The sequence below is a fragment of the Volvox carteri genome (assembly GCF_000143455.1).
Source record: "Volvox carteri f. nagariensis unplaced genomic scaffold VOLCAscaffold_82, whole genome shotgun sequence".
Classification (NCBI taxonomy): domain Eukaryota; kingdom Viridiplantae; phylum Chlorophyta; class Chlorophyceae; order Chlamydomonadales; family Volvocaceae; genus Volvox; species Volvox carteri.
The window spans coordinates 485,975-506,270 of record NW_003307625.1 but is presented as its reverse complement, the minus strand read 5'-3'; the positions used below and the strand labels follow the sequence as shown (position 1 = coordinate 506,270).

General features: G+C 55.7%; 3 protein-coding genes across 3 annotated transcripts; 2 read left to right on the top strand and 1 right to left on the bottom strand.

Moving 5' to 3' along the window:
* Positions 1-952: 952 nt before the first annotated feature.
* Positions 953-4,266, bottom strand: VOLCADRAFT_99151 (uncharacterized protein; the record flags this gene model as incomplete). The annotated part of the gene is made up of 4 exons (XM_002957907.1): positions 953-1,114; positions 1,193-1,453; positions 1,565-1,992; positions 3,405-4,266. The coding sequence occupies 4 exons, from the start codon at positions 4,264-4,266 to the stop codon at positions 953-955; spliced, it is 1,713 nt and encodes a 570-aa protein (XP_002957953.1).
* A 3,771-nt stretch (positions 4,267-8,037) lies between these two features.
* On the top strand, positions 8,038-13,581 carry VOLCADRAFT_99150 (uncharacterized protein; the record flags this gene model as incomplete). The annotated part of the gene is made up of 10 exons (XM_002957934.1): positions 8,038-8,108; positions 8,336-8,432; positions 8,530-8,661; positions 8,729-8,820; positions 9,510-9,690; positions 9,860-10,049; positions 10,104-10,317; positions 10,367-10,436; positions 10,718-11,647; positions 13,579-13,581. 10 exons carry the CDS (start codon positions 8,038-8,040, stop codon positions 13,579-13,581), a joined length of 1,980 nt encoding a protein of 659 aa, XP_002957980.1.
* A 3,099-nt stretch (positions 13,582-16,680) lies between these two features.
* Positions 16,681-17,106, top strand: VOLCADRAFT_99149 (uncharacterized protein; the record flags this gene model as incomplete). The annotated part of the gene is made up of 1 exon (XM_002957933.1): positions 16,681-17,106. The coding sequence occupies one exon, from the start codon at positions 16,681-16,683 to the stop codon at positions 17,104-17,106; it is 426 nt and encodes a 141-aa protein (XP_002957979.1).
* Positions 17,107-20,296: the final 3,190 nt, after the last annotated feature.

Sequence of the window (20,296 nt, the reverse complement as noted above, 5' to 3'; positions counted from 1 at the left end):
CTCCCCCTTTTTCTCCGTTTTCGCATCGTCATCGGTACACATCCGCAAAACAAAACCCGCCGTACATTCCTTTTCTCAATCGAAACGAAACGAAGCACATCCTGCACACGAGCGGGGGCAGCTTCCGTTCAACAATCACACTGATGCTGATTGACGATGAGGCGACGGCGGATTACGAAAAGAAAACTGCAACTGCACCGGCGTGCGTGTTGTTGACATGTCATATGGGTCACGGACAATGTGCACCGGAACAAGACTAAGGACGACGTACGACATCCGAGGTGGAAAAGGTTACCGTGGCGTACGATAATACCGTATAATACGTACGATAATACCGTGGCGTACGATAATAACGCCTGTGCACGACAAATTAGTACACGTACACATCTTCGTGCTAGAGCTTCCTCCCGGGGCAACCTCCCCCCTCTTTCCCCCCCCCCCCCCGAGACAAGGCACGTGCGGGCGGCTGCTACGACTTTCTCTCGCTCCCTCTTTTGATTTTCTCAAACCATTCATTACTTTGCTGTTGTTGTACATGCTCCCAAGTAAAACTACTTGGTCACATCCGTCGTCGACTCATAATTCGAGTGGCATTTGATATTCCCGGGGTGTTGTTCTCTCTCTCTCTCTCTCTCTCTCTCTCTCTATCTATCTATATCTCTCTATCTTTTTATCCCAGACGAGGGCCTTATGCAAACATCGGCAGGACGGCAATGGCGACCGACTGACCGAGCGACCTACATACAGACATACATACACACACCGCCGCAGACGGAGAAGACCTGCTAGACAGCCGAGCTGGGCTACGTCCCCTTCCATGTGGACGGACGCGGATTGATCCATCCGGCGGGGGGTCCAGGGGGAGGCAGCGGAAGGCAGCAGTAACACACAAGCCCAGACAGTACGACACTGCAGTACGGCATTACCCGTGCGCCACGACCGCCGCATCCATTTACACTCGCATGCGCTTCACCACCCTGCTGCCGCCTGCCGCCGCGGCGCAACCCCGCGACTTTGCTGGCGCTGGCGCCGGCTCCTCCTCCTCCTGCTGCTGCTGCTGCTGCTGCTGCTGCTCCGCCGCCGCCGCCGCCGCTTCCAGTGTATCTGCGCTGTCCTGCAGCGCGGCGTGTACGGCGCACTGGATGTGCCCCACCACCGCCCCCCGGGGCACCTCTCCCCCGTCATAGCTCACCTCCAGCTCTAGCGCCATGCGACCCCCCGCGGCTGACGTCGTCCTGGCGGAGCGGAGACTGACGCCAGCGTCAGACAGTGCCGTACACGCCGCCGCCAAGAGGTCCTTGCGCGGCGGACATACGACCCGTACAAGCCAGGAAGAAGTGGCGGCGTCGGCGGCGGTGGCGGTACTGGGCGGCCCCGGCGTGATGGAGGAATCAGGAGAACGAGGTGGGGCGGGCTCGCGCCCTGGGCGCTGGTGGTGGTGCTGGTGTTGGTGCTGGTGGTGGTGGTGGTGGTGCGAGCGAAGATGAGTGCGGCGGGGGGCGTGTTGTTGCTGTTGTTGTTGTTGCTGTTGTTGTTGTTGTAGCTGCAAGCTGTCGTCGCTCACCGTGCAGGGCGGTGGCGTCCTTGAAGATGTGGCGTGACTTGGCGTTGCAGCGACGGCAGCAGCAGCGGCGGCGAACGGCTTTGGCTTGGCGGCGGCGGTGCTGGTACGGCAGACGTGTACCTCAGTTGAACTCGAGACGGAGCCGTCAGAGGCCCAAGGGTCGCCGCTGTCAGCGAGCGCGGCCGTCAGGCCTGTGCCGTCACTGACGCCGCCGCCGCCGCCGCCGCGGCTCGTCCTTGTGTCGGAGGCGTGCGGTGAGGTTTGTACGGCAGCAGGGGCGGCCGTACAATCGCCGGCAAAGACCGACGGAGAGGCGCTTTGATGGCCAGGGGCAGCATCGGAGCTCGCTGGCGGCTTCCCAGCCGCCGCCGCCGTCGCAGCCAGTGCCACCGCCGTCAGCCGCTGCGCCTGAGCACCATTACCTGGCGCTGCAGCGGCGGCGGCGGCGGCGGCCGCGGTGGTGTAACGGCTGCAGAGGCCCGTGGGGGCGGCGGCGGCGTGGGCCCCGTGGGGTGCTGTCGTGGCCACCGGTACGAATCCAGGCAGCGGCACCACCGCTCCCCCGGCGGCGGCGGCTGCTGCTGCTGCTGCTGCCGCCTTTATAAGAGGGAAACTCAACGCCGCCTGCAGCTGCGCGTTTGAGGCGCCGCTCGCAGCGGCGTGCGATAGAAGCGAAGACACGGCGGCAGCGGTGGCGGCGGTATTAGCAGCAGCGCCGCCAGTGAAGGAGCCAACGGCGGCGGCGGCGGCAGCGGCGGTATTAGCAGCAGCGCCGCCAGTGAAGGAGCCAGCGGCGGCGGTGGCAGCGGCGGTATTAGCAGCAGCGCCGCCAGTGAAGGAGCCAGCGGCGGCGGCGGTGGCAGCGGCGACGGGACAAGCAAGCCCTTGCGTAATTGGGCTCGGTAAATATACGGCAGGTACGATGGACGACTGGCCGCTGCCGACGGCGCCGTCAGGAGTAGTTGACGGTGGCGGCGGCGACGGCCGATGATGTTGCGCTGGCTCGCATGAATCCGCAGGCGGCGACTGCACTGCCGGAGCTTGCTTGCTGGATCTGGATCCAGAAGCTCCTCCTGAATGCTCGGGAGATCCAAATCCAGATCCGCAAGTTCCGGATGTGGTGGTTTGAAGCCCCGCGACGCCACTGAGCTGGCGGCGAAGGTTCTCGTTCTCCATTTGCAGCTGGCGATATCGGGACACGACGTCCGCCAAGACGGCGTGCTTGGGCCGCTTCAAGCCTGCGGCCATCCCAGTGACAGCAATAGCAGTAGCAATAGCAGTAGCAGCAATAGCAGTAGCAGCAATAGCAGTAGCAGCGTTAGCAGTAGCAGCAATAGCGTTAGCAGCAATAGCAGTAGCAGCAATAGCAGTAGCAGCAATAGCAGCAGCAGCAATAGCAGTAGCAGCAATAGCAGTAGCAGCAATAGCAGTAGCAGCAATAGCAGTAGCAGCAATAGTAGTAGCAGCAATAGCAGTAGCAGCAATAGCAGTAGCAGAATAACAGTAGCAGCAATAGCAGTAGCAGAATAACAGTAGCAGCAATAGCAGTAGCAGCAATAGCAGCAGCAGCGTTAGCAGTAGCAGCAATAGCAGTAGCAGCAATAGCAGTAGCAGCAACAGTATCAGCAGTAGTGTTATTGTAGCAGTAGCTGTACCAGTAGCAGTACAGAGAGAGGTCGCTATAACGGAGGTACGTAGGTAGGTAGGTAGGAAGCCCGCCGCGAAGCAACTCCCCCTTTCTCCTTCCCTCTCCCATGCAACCCCACTCTGTCGTACACAAGCCCACCCAATCCTACCAAATTCGTCCACTTAGTCGTACACAAAACCCTGTGTTGCGCACCTGAGGCGTCCACCCCCTCGCCGCGGTACCTGGGGTCCAACGGCGGCACCATCTCACCAAGCTCCTCAATCAGGTGGTTGATGCGGTCGCGGCGGTGCTTTTCGATTGTACTGTGAGACATCGGCGGCTTCTTGGAGGAAGTACGACCGAAGGAACGCGAGGACTTGCTCCGTACGGCATCGTACAGTGCATCCATCGAGTCGGACCGCGTCATTATGTCATCAAGCTCCGAAAGGCCCGCTGCACCGGGCAGTGCGGCCGCTGCCGCCACCGCCGAATACTCTGGATTGGGTGTCGAATTTAAGGATGTGACGTTGTGACATGACGGCCCTGCAGGTTGACTTCGCTGCGGCTGTTCCTGCGGCGGCGGCTGCTGCTGATGTTGCTGCTGATCGGCAATTTCCGGGACCGGAAGAGCCGGCGGTTCGGGTGTGGTTCCTGGAAAGGAAATACTTAGGGCAGATAGTTGAAAAGGTGAGCCGCCGGAAGTAGCTGCTGTGTTCGCGGAAGGGGGACAGCCGACAGAGGAGGAGCTCGTGCAGCGCTGAGCCATTTCGCAAGCGTGCTCGACATGGCCAACCGCTTCGTTGTTGACAGGCTCTTGTTTGATCATAAAGTCAGCAGGAAGGTCGCACGGAGTCCGGAGCATGCCAGGGAAGCAATAGTTTTCCGGGCTGGATCCCAGCGGCGAAGGCGCGTCGTGCTGGGATGTCGGGCATCCCGGACCCTCAACGGGCGGCTCCGATACATCGTCCGTAGAGTCGGACGCTGCGCTAAGCAGGAAGAATAGATCGTGCATATCTGTATCTACATCGTCCTGTGACCGGAAGTCCTCGAAGGCAGCTTGCATGGTCATGGTCATGGGAATGATGAAGACCTGCCGCACATTTTGACGCCAGGTTAAAGATTTGGTTGATTGATCAATGCAATCAAGGTTAATCCGCAGGTAGCAAAACGCAAGTTTGCAGGATAAAAATGATTCAAGCGTTAGCTGATGGGCGTAATGCAAATCATAATCCAATTGACACAATTGGAGCTGCTCAACGGTAAATGACCTAGAACTATTTATTAACAGATGTCATGTGCGAACGCAAGCGCAGCTAGATTCGATTAAAATAAATCTGCGAAAGCGCCGTCCGCCACCAGCGTGTCCAAATCCATAGCCCCAGCTGCACTACCAAAATGCTTACCCCTTAAAGCTAGGTATCACGCGGCGTCCTGACAGCCACGTGGGCCCTTGCAAGCTCTCTTCCGTCTCGGCAACGAGAATGACTTGATCATATGCCAGAAATAACACTCGATATCCAGGGAAAGTAAGCAGGTTGCTACGGGTTATCTAAAAAAGTGAAAGAAGCGCTGCTATATTGCACGTGGGCGTCCGTACAAACCCTAATTAGTAAACTAGGTCACTGTTCGGTAAAAAAGACATCTGGTCACGCTGAACAAAAAATTAATAGTTTAACCATAGGTGAACATCAGTTTTATTGAAGCTTTCTTTTCCATGCGTTACTAATAGCTCGTCAAAGCCCTAGCTTAGCGGTATTGCGCCCCAACAGTTTAGCAGCGCTTACTATTAAAATAAGAAACGGAACATTGTCTAACAACCTTTACCCTGCCTGTTGCAGTGATGTTTATAGTTTGTTTGTCGACGAGTTTCCAACGTCTGCAAAATGAGTGCAGCCTTGAGCAGTTTGTAGTGCAGCTTGTCAATGATTCTACAATCACTACATCCTGTAACATGTAATAATTGAAATCGTTTGTTATGAACTTGTAATGACTTGCACTTTTCAATACGGTCGTCACGCGCACCTCTAAAATTACTTTCGTGTAAATCCACCAGACCTCACATCTTCGTCCAGCAGTAAATATGAGTGCTTGTACAAAAAGGATTGGCTTTCGTTAAGATGAGCTGTACGAACGCCTCGTTCGATACCTATCCACTTTAAAGGTTGCTTAGGGACATCCTATTAGTAGCATAAGTTGGCACTTTCGAAGCATGCCAAGGCGCAATTAACCAAGAACAGTCTTGAATTTCGATGCCATGTAACCATTACGTTCCATCCTTCCATACGGCATGTCAGGCACGCGACGCTGCAGCTTATCACTCACTCACGCAGCGAAGCCAAGTTGAGGGATTCCTCGGACTTCCTGCAGCTCAGCTGCCCCACTGCGCATATACGCATTCGCCTCACCACCTTCCCTCTTCCCTATCTCTGTGCGCCAACTGCCCTGACGCTCCATTTCCCCCTCCCTCTTGCTGCTGATGCTGCTGCTGCTGTCGGCCCACGTCGTGCAAAGAGGCCTATCCGGGCCTTTTTGGGCGGGGCCCCAGCGCGAAGCGCCCAGGGGGGCCCCGACCTGTAGGATTGCCCATGTCCGTGTGTGTGTGCGTGTGTGCGTGTGTGTGTAACGGACCAAACATAATATCTTGCCCGGCTGAAACGCGTTATAGGTACTATATATCATTCTCTATCGCATGGTATCTCGCCTGCAGCCAACAAAAATCGTATGAGCACAAACAACTTTGGCTGCCTCAATTGACCGAGGCCAAAGTCACATCAACGCCTCTCGGGCTAAATTTAATCTCAAAAGGTACCGCGTATCTCATATTTGAATTCCTAGATGACGGCGTATGATAACTCAAACTCCCAGGTCTTGAGTGTGTAACCGACCAAACATAATATTTCACCCGGCTGAAACGCGTTATCGGTACAATATATCATTCTCTATTGCAAGGTATCTCGCATGTAGCTAACAAAGATCGTATGAGCACAAACAACTTTGGCTGCCTCCATTGACCGAGCTCATAGTCACATCAACGCCTCTCGGGCTAAATTTCATCTCAAAAAGGTGCCGTTTATCTCATCATTAATTTCCGAGATGACAGCGTATGATAACTTGAACATCCAGCTTGTGTTACCATTTGCCCGCACGGGCATTCCGACTTGCCACCAGCAGGCCGACAAATTTGCTTACATTTCTCTATAAAATACGCAAGCTGCTCATTTGTACATTTACTTTAGCCAATGCTCGGGGCCTCCGGAGACTTGCGGTGTGCCCCGATGAAGCCCGCGGCTGTGGGGCGGATTGCTGAGGCCGCTGGCGCTTCGGGGATAAACATCACAGACAGCATCGAAATTCACCCAGCTTTCGTTACCATTTGCCCGCACGGGCATTCCAACTTGCGGTCTGCCGCACTGTCCATGCGGCATGCACCCGGGATGGATGCGATTCGCGTGGAGCCCGCAGGCGGTAATGACGATTCCGCCGGTGCAAGCTTAGCTCTCACACCATCAGCACTGCTGCAACAAAGCACATCTCCCACCGCGTTGACACGACCCATCAATTGTCACACGTGCCGCGCTAGCTACCGGCCTGTGCGGATGCAGGGGGGCCCGCCCTTTTTCCGGCTTCGAGGAAGCCGACACCCGACTTGTTGCAACGTCCGCTTCAACGCTTGCGGATTTCCTGTCTCGCTGGCCGCTGACCGAGGAACAGGAGGAGGAGGAACAGCGCTTTATGCCACAATCACATCATACACACATCAAACACCGATAGCCCGATCCGGGATTGTCCGCATCAGTATCCACAGGTGCCACTTCCACCGCGACTGCTGTTAATGACCGTTGAAGTCACAGCAATGCATGTATGTATGTATGTACATATGTATGTATATATGTGTGTGGATAGATATGTGTGAGTGTGTATGAGTGCGCTGGGGCAGGAGCTGTCTCACTGGGGAGGTGTGCGGGTGTTCGCGCTACCATGTGTGCGGGTTGAGGCGCTGGAGGCCTAGAGGCTCAGTGCGGGCGCGCGTGTTGCGCAGCCGTCTGGTGCAGCCGATTATACGGTGTAGTGCAGCGGATTGTAGAGTGCCGATGGGGAAGAGTTTCCTTATCGATAACGTTCGCAGTACCTGGTGTTGGCTGGGAATTAAAACTGTGATCTTCGGAAGGTGGTGCATACAAGGATGCGGAAGGTTGCGGTCGCGGGAGCCGAAGAGTCGCAGTTGGGAAAGGAAGTTGACAATGCAGGAAGGCTGTGCAAGGGTCTAGTGCTGTCTTGCTTAGAAATCTGGCACCGGTGCATTCCTGCACCTGGCCGTTTAAAGCGACTCGATGCTTGCACTACAGGCTGGTCAGGGAAGAGGAAGGTCCAATCAAAAAAATGTAGAAGTCAGCCATGGAATTAGGTCTATATCTACAAGGTCAAGCAGGCACAGTAAAGAAGTAATCAGAATTCCTTAACCGCCCGTCCAACAGGGAGTTGCTTTTGGCTAAGGTCCGTAGCAAGAAACCTCCATGCGCATGCGTCAACAAACAGCTAACCTCCATAATGGTTTTTGCGCAGGGCACAAAACGCTGGTTATTCGTAACCGTCCGTCATTATCAAGTTGCGTAAGGCGACAGCTTTATTAACAACCCCTCCACGCCCTTTACAAAGTACTTATGCATTGCGCTATATAAGGTTCCAGAAGAAAACATGCTCTCCGATGAGCAATTTGGTACGACAGGTTGGCACATGATACTGATAGTCAGCCCATGTGATGGCAGTCTGTCCATCCTTGTGGCCTAAGGAATAACAAAATTGTCTCGTGTTACTGCAAGATTCCATTGCAGCACGCAAGGACATGATGGAGGGCCGAGTTGAGGCTCAAGCTCTGTCGCCGCCGTCGGCGCATTTGCCTTCTCGCAAGTTTGAACGGTAATGATGAATTGGGCGTTCATCCGTTACATACAAATACCGCAATTGTGAAGCGTTTGAGGCTTCTGGATTGGTTCTGCGGAGTCGTCGTGCTCATACCACCCCCTCGTGCTGATCATGTGCGTGTCACCTTCCTCCTTTCTTTTTGCGATCTGTAGATTTCTTTCTATTGGCGTTCGTCCTGTGGAAGAAAGCCTTCAAGTCGAGTACCCTCCTTGTACCTCCAGAGCCGAGCAGCCCAACGCAAGCCTTCTTCCCATTGATGCCAAACTTCTGCGGGAGTTCTGGACATTAAAAGAAGTGAATTGTCTGCCCGCTGCGTCGGTGGGTTGCATGCGTTTATGTTGCGCTTGCACAATTCCTGCAGGTCCTTTCCCAAAAAGGCGCGCGGCTGAAGGCGCTCCTCCTACCGCCTATGCAGGTCCCAAAGGACGACGTTGATTACGCTGTGGTCCACGGAGGTTGCTATTGGGGTCCGGCGAGACGGCATCCTTCTCGCCTGGGTCGCAGCTTCAGCGCACAGGAGTTTAACACCAATCTACTTGAGCGATGCGTACGTGGCGGACTTTCATCAGGTATAAGCGACAGCCGTGTGCGGCTGGGTCGCCACTCCGCGGCAGGTGGCCTTCGGTTTGGAGATCCACGATTGGCGCCTCGAGGCAGCGCCTGCCGCATTCCGGCGCCGTCGACCCCTAACACAGCTTCTCTGCAGGTCAGCCATTTTCCATTAAATACTATATTCGTTCCCTTGCGACCTTTGCGACCTGTCCTCGCAACCCTCAGCATCGAGAATACAATGACATTACAAGGACATGCCATACAACTTCGCCACACGTACATAATAGCAACAGGAACCTTCCTCAATTTATCCAGTTTTGCTTTTTATCTCATGTTTCCTCTTACGTTCCAAACTCTCTGTCCCGTCACTCACCTTACCCACCGCCATTTCCACAACAGTATCCCAACCTACAACCAACTTACCCTCCATCTCCAACTCCCATCCACCTGCCTCTGCCTCCTGATCCGATCCAATCCTCCATCCATAAACGTTATTATATCCACGCCATCATCCACATCGAATGAAAATCCCGTGCAGACTTCCGTTGCCACCACCACCACCGTCACCACCACCACCACCACGGTTACCACCACCGTCACGGCCACCGCCGCCGCCGCCAGCACTGCCCTCCGCAGCGCATTTCAGATCAGCGCGTCCCGCCCTCAGCTCAATGCCGAGGACGACGACGACGACTATGCTCACGACAATGACAATGACAGCAGCAGCCGCAGCTCTCTGCCTCCAGCTCCGGAACCCACACAGGCACCCCTAGCAGCAGCAGCATCAGCATCAGGACCGGCAGGACCAGCAGCAGGAGCAGCAGCAGCAGCATCTTGCCGCAGCAGTTTCGGCTGTGGTGGAAGTGGCGGTGGCGGGTGTCTCGAGGCGGGGGCCTCTGCCGCCGCCGCCGCAACCTGCGAGTGCAAGCAGCACGGCGGCGGGCGACTGGAGGCGATGGACCGCCGTGTTCACGGGGGCCGTTTGCTGCGAAGCCTGTCGAAGGAATACACCCACGTGCTGCCGGTGAGGGGGCTGGGGCAGGTACGGGGAAGGGGGGTTTGTGCTTTGTTCGTACATTGGAGGTGTGGAAGACGAAAAGCTGAGCTGTGAGTTCAACACGGTGGTTCTGCTCAACCAAAAAACCGCTTTCAAAACCCGCTAAAACCCCCACCCTTTTTTGTTTGCGGCGCAGGAGGTGCTGTCTTTGTTGACCGTTCCCGCCGCCTCCGCCTCCTCCTCTTCGGTTGGGTTTCCCCCAACAGCGTCTCCCGACCGCCACCAACTGTTGGGCAACTTGGACTTGCAGCAAGAAGAAGAGGAGGGCGAGGAGGAGGAGCAGGAGGAGGAGAACAACAACAACAACAGTGCCGCAGCGGCTGCCGGTACGGCTCTATGTGCTCTGGGGCCCCTCGCGCCCCTTTCTCGTCTCCCTTCAGACCTGCAAGACCACCACCACTACCACCACCACTACCAGCAACAAGGGCAACAGGGGGGCACCAGCATTCCGGCAACAGGGCGTGCGGGAGGAGGCGATGGCAGCAGCGGCGGCAGATGCGATGTGGCGGCCCCCTGTTTGGGGAGCCTGGGCCGCTTGTCCTCCCTGGACTCGGCCGCCCTGCACCTCCTGGATAGGGCCCTGAGCGGCTCTAGGTACCTGCTTGCCTGCTCCCCCTCCCCCTCCCCCTCATACTCCTCGGAGTTACACAACCATAACAACCACCACCATCAGGGGCTCCCAGCCGGGGGGAATCAGCAACCAGCAGCAGGAGGTGGAGGAGGAGGAGGAGGGGGCGGGGGAGGAGGAGGGGGCTGTTGGTGGGGGCCCGCCACGTCGCCCTCCCAAGCCACCTCCCCTACCGGGTTGGGCTGCGCCACCGCCTCGGCACCCTCCGGGGCGTCCGGGTCTCTCCTGGGCGGCAGGATTTACAAGGTCCGACCGCAGGGGGGTCACCTGACTGGTTGCGATACGGCGGCGGCGGCGGCATCGTCTCTGTCGTCCTGCCACAGCCTGTCATCGTCCTCCTGCGTGTGGCTTCCTCACCACCACCAGCCCCCGCAGCAGGAGCAGCAGCCCCTTGCACCAGCGCCGCCGCCGCCGTCACATGGGTCGTCGTTCTCGAGATGCAACTCCTCGCTGTTTGAGTTTGCGGAGGAGCAGGCGTCGCTGGCGGCGGCGGCGGCGGCGCAGCACTCGAGCATTGCGGGCCGGTACTTTGGCGGCGGCGGCAGCTTCCGCTACAATCACCACTGCCATCAACTTGTCGATCAGCCCCCACAGGGCGCCGAGTACCTATTGGCGCTACCGGGCGCCAACAGCTCAGCATGGGCGGCGGCAACATCGGCAGAAGAACTCAGAAGCGGCGACGGTCACGCGGTGGTTGCGGCAGTAGCAGCTGGCGGCGGCGGTGCTTGTGCTGCCGCCGCTGCGGCGGTAGCTGCGAGGGCGAGTATCTTCCAGTCCTCCGTCAACCCCTGCTCCCAGAGCTCCGCCGCCATCCCGCACCCGCCGCCGTCAGCCGTCAGCCAGGCCGCGTTGCTAGGAGCTGGGAGTACGAGGGGGTCCGGTAGTGCGCCGGCTGTGGCGGCTGGCGGCGCTGTTTGGCACGCAGACAAGGGTTACTCCTCCTTGCCGTTGCCGCTTCGGTCATCATCGCGATTGTTTCCACTGGCAGGAGGTGGTGTTGGTGGCGGCGACGGCCTAGGGAAATATTTAGGGGTTGATCGCCATCCGTCAGGGGATAGTGGCAATGATGGTGGTAATTGCGGTGGCGGGAGCGCTACAGCTCCATCTGCCCGCAATCTGGGGGGCAATCTGGGGGGCAATCCGCTGCTGGCGGCTCCCGACATGCGGCTGTTCCCCTTCAGTAGCCCAGAAGAGTTTTACATGGCGGCCGCGGTGTTGTTGGAGGCTCGTCTGCCCGGGGGGTTCGAGTCGGGTGGGGAGCCGGGGGGGGAAAGCCCCCCGGTGAAGGAGGTGAAGGTGGAGGAGGAGGGTCTTGGTCACCACCACCACTGCTGCTGCGAGTGAGTGAGATGAGTAGGCGGGTGGTGGTGGGGTGATGGGGTGGGGTGGCTCTTGGGGTGTGTGTGATGGAGTTGGGTGATTTGGAAACTCTGTTGGAGGGGGAGGAGGAGGAGGAGGAGCCTGTTTGCGTTTCAAAAGATGGAGGGTTTGGGGGGAAGGGGTTCTTGATGTTGGGGTTTTAGGGTCACGGGGTGTTGGGGACAACGCGAGGGGTAGTGAGCTGTGAGGTTTGGGTGTGTGGGGGGGGGGGGATGTATGGTGGTGGTGTATGAGAAACGGGTGTGATGTGATGTGAGGTGTGTGTTGGGGGGGGGGGATGCTGGCCGCGTCTTGGTGTTGGACTGGTTGAAGAGAATGGTGAATGGATGGGTGGATAATGTAAAGGTGTCTCTCTCTCTCTCTACGTTCTCTGTTTTTCCTGCTGTGTGGGGGGGGGAAGGGAGGGAGTCATCACTTTTCTGGGGCGTCGTCATGACAACGTTGACGGCAATTGAGAAGGTGTAGCAGCAGCAGTAGCAGCAGCTGCGCAACATGGAGAGCGCGCAGCGTTGGGGAGGGGGAGCGGTTGGGTAATTGATGCTGTACGGTGATAATGATGACGATGACAATTATGAAGACGGCGTCGTTTTTTATGAAGGGGATCATCAAGGGGGATATCCAGGGGTGTGTATGTATGTATGTATGTATGTGCATATGTGTGGTCACTGCACAACAACTGCGTGGGGTAGCTATCCGACTCGATGCGGATGCGGATGGTTCCATATTTTTGGTGTTTTTGCCCCCTCCCCCCAAAATCCCCTCCCCTACCCGCTGTGCTCTTTATAACCTTTACCTGTTTTGTCAATGTTATGTTTATATAATGAAAGTAGTATAACGTGTGTGCCTGTTTATATTTGTTTTGTTGTAGATGTGTGTTTATCTTGGGGTTTGTGAAGAGAGAGAAGGAAGTTTTACGAAGCTGGGTGGTGATTCGCTGCCGCCGTACAGTACTGCGCCGTACTGCGCAGGGGACGCATCGAAGCCAGGATTGGCTTTTGGGCCGTTGCAGTGTGTGTCTTGCGATTTTAAGATTTGTCGTTTTTGTGAATGGATAATGTCTCTGACACGGCCTTCCTGTCCGTCTGTGTGTATGTATGTATGTATGTATACGAACCTCAATGCGGGTTGATATGCACGCGCTACTCTGTAGTCGACGATAGGACGGATACTGGTTGGCGGACCGGCATGGAACCGGGTGGACGAGGGGGATGATGGTGGAGGCGGTTTATCTCCCCGGGGGAGGGCGCTGAGACCGCTTCTAGTGTGGCGAGTGCTGAGACGTCTTGTTGTTGTTGCTGCTGCTGCTGTTGTTGTCAACGGCTATCCCCCCCACCCGGGGGCGGGGGAGACGTGTCGCTGATTTTTTGGTTAATGGGATCCGTTTGGAAAAGTCTGGATGTGCGTGTGTATGTCTGCAGGGATGGGGTAGTGGGTGGTAATTGAATCGAGATAAACCCGCCTTAGGGCTTGGGCTTGGGATGCGCCTTCCGATACACAGAGTGGGGGGGAGGGAAAGGACAAGGGCGTTGCAGCAGTTTGGGCAGTAGCGCGCATTTGGCAGTTTGGTGGCAGTGGTACGTGGTGGCAACGTTGCCAGCAGTTGCGGTGGTGGTTGGTGGTTGCGGTGTGTTGAATGATTTGGATTTGGGCGCTCATCGCGACCCTCCGTCCTATCGCTTGGCGGGGCGGGGAGACGTCAGTCCAGGGGCTGTGGCAGCTGTTCACCTGCTGTAGCTGCTGCTGCTGCTGCTGTAGCTGGCGAAATTTTCGATTGTTGAATTGAATATGAACGTTTGACTCGGCGTCTCTCGCTCTCTCTCTCTCTCTCTCTCTCTCTCTGTGGACAGTGATCGTCTAGTTGGTGTTGCGGCCGACAGCCCCCGACAGGCCCCCCCGATAGGGGGGGGGGGAATTTCCTTCCCCTTTGCTGCACTCGCCGCGGCCCCTCCATGGCCAAGCCGGTACGCGCACGTGATGACGTGGTGACGTCACCTGGTCACCTAGATGGCACCACCATGCCGGGGTGCATGGCGGGGTGCGTACTGACGGCGACGGGCAGCCTGGGGGCGTGTGGTCTGGTCGGGTGGCTGGAGGTCTGCCTGCCCCCCTCGTACACACACACGCACATACACACACACGTACTTGTGTGTGTGGAGCCCCGGTTCCGGTGTTGCATTGCGTTTGCACCTAGGGCCCTAGGTTGCGGTGGTGCCCTGTCCTACTAAAACCCTAACACTGCTAAACGCAGCAGCAGTAGCAGTATAGCAGCTGCAGTGGTGGCGGATGATGATGTGCCATATGGCGGCAGTCATTATTATTATTATTATGTTATTAGTATAACTAATTATTATCATTATCATTGCTGTTATGTTATAGGTTAGGAGCAACCCGAACAGGTCATTGTATGTATGTATGTTGTTACAGGGTGGTTAACTTCGCCAGCGGCCCCCTTTCCCGGGGCAGTCCCTGCTCTCCCCTGCTAGAGGGGCACCCTAATCCGTCACCCCATCCGACTTCAGAATGTATTCGTTGAGTTCGGCAACTCACCACCAGCATCCAACCAAATCTAGCGGATCAACGGCGCATCAACTTAGTTCCTGGTCAGCTCGCAAGTTGATATTATCACGTCCTACACCGTCCATAAGATGGGGGGCCACCTCCCATTTCATCACTCCTCAAACACCCGAGGAGCCGGCAGGCGGATTTGAACCCGGGTCGACTGGGTCAACTGGGAGCAGAAGTCAGGCCTTAACCTCTGCCAGCCGCCTGCCTGTATGTATGTATGGTAAGTTAGTTGGCTGCGTCCGCTTTGCGGCTTCTGTGGGGCTGTAATATGTGCAACTGTGTTTGCAAAGCAGAGATCCATCATTTGCGTGTGGAGCGGGTGCGGGGGTTAGGTCGCGAGTGGTTGTCTTGGCGGTGCTTTTTAGGGGGATTAGGGTTTATGGATTATTAGTGTTAGGGTTATTAACACCAACCCGTGAGAGGGGCAATGAGACGGTTAAGCGTGATGATGCGTGATGACTAAGCTCCCCCTGGGTGATCGCTGTTTTGCCGTAAGAGGCACGTAGGAGGGGAAGTTGTCGACTGGGAAACAGTTGGTAGGTAGGTGGTTGTACGGTTGGATTGGTTGGTTGGTTGATGGCCATCAGGACGGTCTTGAGAGGTCGCTTATGGCTTTTAGTAATCTGTGTCGCGATACCAGGACAGGACAGGACAGGATCAGCCAAGGTGGGGTGCGTGAGAGCGCGATTTGGGGCTGAAGGGAGGCGTGTAGTAGTAGGGGAGGGGAGGGGAGGGGAGGCGCCGGACTCCCCGGGGTGCTCTGTCTGCGTTTCAACCCCGATGAGCACCCGGGATGGATATGTGAGTGTGTGTGTGTTTATTATGTATGTCAGGGAGTCAAGCTTGATGGTAGTCGAGATGGCGATGGAGGGGGAGCGCGAGATGAAAAGGTCTTAGGGTTTCTTGTCACCTGGGAGGGGAGGGGCAGACAAATCTGTGAGGTGAGCAGTGTCCCTTGGGGGCCCAGGCAAATGCGGAGTAATCTAGTTGGAAAGAGGGGAAGGAGGGCGGCCTATGCGTGGCCCGGCATTGCGTGATCTTACGCCTCGTGCATTTTCGTATCGAAATCGAATATGCTTTCTGGGTTGTTTTCCGCCCTTTTTACTGCTGCTGGCGATTCAGTTTTCCTTTTTGGCGCGAATAAATGATAAGAGATGATCAGCAACACGTTGGCCGTTGGTGCGGGAGGAGAAGGAGGAAAGACGGACTGGACGGACTCTTTTTTTCCGTTGCGGCGAGAAATGTGATGTGGGCCGTCGTCTGATCTGTCTGTCAGGTTTTGGTGTACATGCAGCCAGTTGAAGAAATGCCGGCACGGCCCAGGAACTGATCTGTACGCTTCCGATGCGCCTCCAGGGCTGCAAATTTTAAGGAACTGGATATCCACATACATAAACACATAAATAAATAAATAATACTCAAGACGCGCATGTGCACGTGCACACGTGCTTTTTCCTGCTGACATAAACAAAGGGCGCCTATGTTGCGTTATGTCTCTGCTACGGCCTGCTATTTAGCGTGTGGTGAGATGCGGCGCTGCAATTTTCTCGGGGCCTCGCGGCCTCCCATTTTCTCGAGGCTAAGCCACTTTTGGCTGCTGCTGGTATTCTTATCTTATGTGGTTCCCCATCGATACACCACCAAGGAGCAAATCGCCGCCCGGCCGCCGCCGCTTGCGATTGCGGCTATAGGCGGGGCGGTGCCTGTTGGAGCTGCTTCCTGGTTATTAGTCCGGTCTTTGGGTCTAATTTTTAGATTGCAGCTCTTGTACTTAATATATGTATGAGTATTTATCCACCCGGATTGCCATATGCCCGGGATGCGCCGAATTCCTGGCTGCCTGTTTTTGCTTCGGCCATATGTAAAAGTCTGAACGAAAACGCATTTTCGAGGCTTCTTTGATTATGTATACGCAGCTCCCGAATTCCGAACTTTGCGCCGGTTCTATTAACAGTGCCTCTCTGCTCAAAAAGCTAATGAGAAGGCACAAGCCTATTCTTTCCTCGCCTCCGGACAGCTCCTGCGTTTTCAAATAGATGACGGTTCGTTACCGCTTCGAAAGGTCATCAGAGCGACTGAAGCCATGTGGTGATATATCGTGGTGAGTAAGGGACTTCCCTCCGGTGCCAGATGCACAGAAACTTCTCCGGCTAGACAGGAAGGCAGAAGGGGCGGGTAGGCATCAGGGCATCCGATATAACATATGTATGGTTGTTGGCGCATTAGAAATTACAAATAATATTACAATTAAACTAATTAGAATTCTAATGAGAAAGTTAGAAGACCCCTTGAGAACAGATTAGAACGTTCTAATGTCGTACACCCATTAGAATGGCTATTCAGACCGCCTCCGCAGCCTGCAACGGCACATTTTTCTAGGAAAAATGGCTGATGCTGATGCTGGGCCATCAAAACCACCAGTTTCGAAGACTCCTAAAGCAACATACACTTATGGCAACAAGGAGCTAGACGCTCCAGCCTACGCGGAAGCCCTGAAGAGTGCAAAAGCAAGAGGCAGTGCTTCCTGGTGGTCGTTTTTCACCGTGATCTTGACAGAAAGAGTCATGAAGCTGAAGTGCACCATTTGCGGCGAGGTGCTGGGTGCCAAAAATCCGTCTGCAACAGCTCCCAACCATCTTAAGAAGCACAACAAGGCAGCAGACAAGGCCCGCAACCGGCTGGGCAAGGAGCGTGCAGAGAAGCTGATTTACATCCGGCAGAACCGGAAGGCCTTGCAGATGGAGCGGGGTGGGAAGGATGAGGAGGTGCTGATGCAGCTGCTGGAGGGGCTGGACGTGCAGGGGGAGTGAAGGAAGGGGCCGTGGAAGCCTTGGGGCAATTTGCATGAGTTGATGAGGATTTTGCTAGAAGTTTTGGGGCGACAGGTTTGGCATGTCCGGACTGTGTGTTGGGTGTTGCTTTGCAGACAATCAGGACTGGACTCTTGGACTCTTGGTTCAGGTACCAAAGATGTTGGGAAGGCGTACGCAGAGACAGTTCAAGACAGTCTAAGACAGTTTAAAGGCGAAATTAGTGACCCAGAGGTCACTTCGACCGGGGGTTTGGCTGAGAAGTCCTGCTTACGGGTGTCGTAGCCCCGTAAAAACCGCTAAAAACACCTGGGTTAGCATCTGCCGTAACCATGGTGAAACTCCGAAGTGAAAAGTCCCCCTCCCTGAGAAGTTACCCCAGGTCTTCTAATATTATTTCTAACGTTCTAATTAGAAATAATATTAGAATTAGTAGAGAACGCCTGCCATTCTAATAATTTCTGCAACCCTAAACATATGATAAATTGAATACCGTAACAAACCTCTGGTCAACGAGAAAGGCCCCCGGCAGTGAAGCCCCTGCGTCTTCTGCCCAGCGGCTTCGAGGATGGACGCTGCTGACCGCCCACCCCTCCCTTCACGCAACTGTTGGAGGAACCCGGAGTTCGCCTACGACCCGGCCCGGCCCATATGCGAATCGCTGAACTCGTATGTTGTTGTGTGTGTAACACACACACAGTATGTTGTTAAGTTCATAGCGGGCATTTCCTGAAGCGGCGCAAAGCTTAAGCGGTTGATACCCTAACAGTTCTCCTGCGATTATCGCAGTTACGAGCAAAGTGGTTTCGGAGGACGGTACGATGATGCAGCTGGCGTGGGGACAGAGGGCTGTGGGTAGAAAGGAAAGAATGTACTTTTCGAGCTCGTCATGCGTACCGCTGTACGGTGAATCATCGTAGAGGACTGCTGAGCTACCGTGCGGAGCCTACATACTTTTAGCCCGTAGTAACTTTAAGGCACCGACCTTGATCTTTGACGTCCCGAAACCCGTTCGTTCGTTTTCCCATAGGTCCCTCACTGTCACTGTCACTGTCACTGGTCTGTGTCACTTCTTTTTGGGCGGGGCCACAGCGCGAAGCGCCCAGGGGGGCCCCGACCTGTAGGATTGCCCATGTCCGTGTGTGTGTGTGTGTGTGTGTGTGTGTGTCTGTGTGTGTGTGTGTGTGTGTGTGTGTGTGTGTGTGTGTGTGTGTGTGTTCGTGTGTGTGTAACGGACCAAACATAATATCTCGCCCGGCTGAAACGCGTTATAGGTACTATACAGCATTCTCTATTGCAAGGTATCTCGCATGTAGCTAACAAAGACCGTATGAGCACAAACAAGTTTAGCTGCCTCCATTCACCGACCTCAAAAGTCACATCAACGCCTCTCGCGCTAAATTTCATCCCGAAAGCTGCCGCGTATCTCATAATGGAAATCTGAGATGACGGCGTAGGATAACTCGAACACCCAGCTTGTGTTACCATTTGCCGGCATGGGCAATCCGAGTTGCCACCAGCAGGCCAACATAATTTGCTTTCATTTCTCTATGAAATACACAAGCTGCTTGTTTGTACATTTACTTTGGCCAATGCACGGGGCCTCCGAAGAGTTGCGGTGTGCCCCGATGAAGCCCGCGGCTGTGGGGCGGATTGCTGAGGCCGCTGGCGCTTCGGGGATAAACATCACAGACAGCACCGAACTTCACCCAGCTTGCGTTACCATTTGCCTGCACGGGCATTCCGACTTGCGGTCTGCCGCACTGTCCATGCGGCATGGGATGGATGCGATTCGCGTGAAGCCCGCAGGCGGTGCTGACGATTCCGCCGGTGCAAGCTTAGCTCTCACACCATCAGCACTGCTGCAACAAAGCACATCTCCCACCGCGTTGACACTACCCATCAATTGTCACACGTGCCGCGCTAGCTACCGGCCTGTACGGATGCAGGGGGGGCCCGCCCTTTTTCCGGCTTCGAGGAAGCCGAAACCCGACTTGTTTTAAATCTTAACTCCTATCCATTTATATCCGTGTCCTTAATGTTTGTTCACACCCACACTGGGCCATTGGTTTGTCTGTGTGTCTGTTTGTCCAGTCGAGTCAGCCCGAGAAAGCCCCGAGTTCGCGCCCCGGTGCGGTACATCCCTCCAGGTGCGGCCTGTGCAGATGCCGTGCCCCACACCCCCACATACATACATATAGACATACATACATATATACACACACATACATGCATAAATGCATACGCACACGCGCGCACGCTATGCACATCGATACACAAGGCGGTGAGGGAGCCAAATCGTAGACCCCCATTATTGGTTGGCCTTCGCCCCCTACATACACCGGTTTCGCAATGCACACTCATTTCTCCATTTCCCCCCCCCCACACACACACACCACCACCACCAGCTATACTGCATGGCACCTCCAAGCCGCCAATCCAGGCGCACGCCCTCATGCACCACTGCAATGTGTCGTCCGTACGATGTCCAAGATCTAAGATCCAACAGTAAACTAAGTTGAGGCGCCGTTCATCCGCTAGATTTGGTTGGATGCTGGTGGTGAGTTGCTGAACCCAACGAATACGCTCTGAAGTCGGATGGGGTGAACGGATTAGGGTGCCCCTCTCGCAGGGGAGAGCAGGGAACTGCCTCCAAGGGAAAGGGGACCGCTGGCGAAGTTAACCACCCTGTAACAACATACTGAGTAAACGAACGTACACCCCCCCAAGGTCCGTGACCTGATCTGGCTTAGCCGGGCAAACGACAAAGGGACCAAACCGAGGGAGATGGGGGGGAAGGTGTTGCATTCACCCCGCTCAGAGCGGCTCACGTGCTGATGCCGTGAACATACACAGATACACACACACACACAGGCACAGGCACATGGCGCCCCTTCCCAGCTCTCACACACACACGTTGTTCCACCACACCGATTTCTACACGCGTCTTCAATAAGCGCCGCTCTTAATGCGCAACACACACACACACATATCCACGGGGCCCCCCCCGGCGGAAACCCCTCTCCACCCCTCTCGCCGCCACCCCCCCCCCCCTCACACGTGCCCATCTCCATCGCGTATGATCTTGAACAGCGCCGCCATGTTGTTGTTCTTGATGGCTGCCCGGCACGCGGTGACCACCTTTGCCTTGGCTACTCCCACTCGCAGTCGGGCGGCTCTCTGGATCATC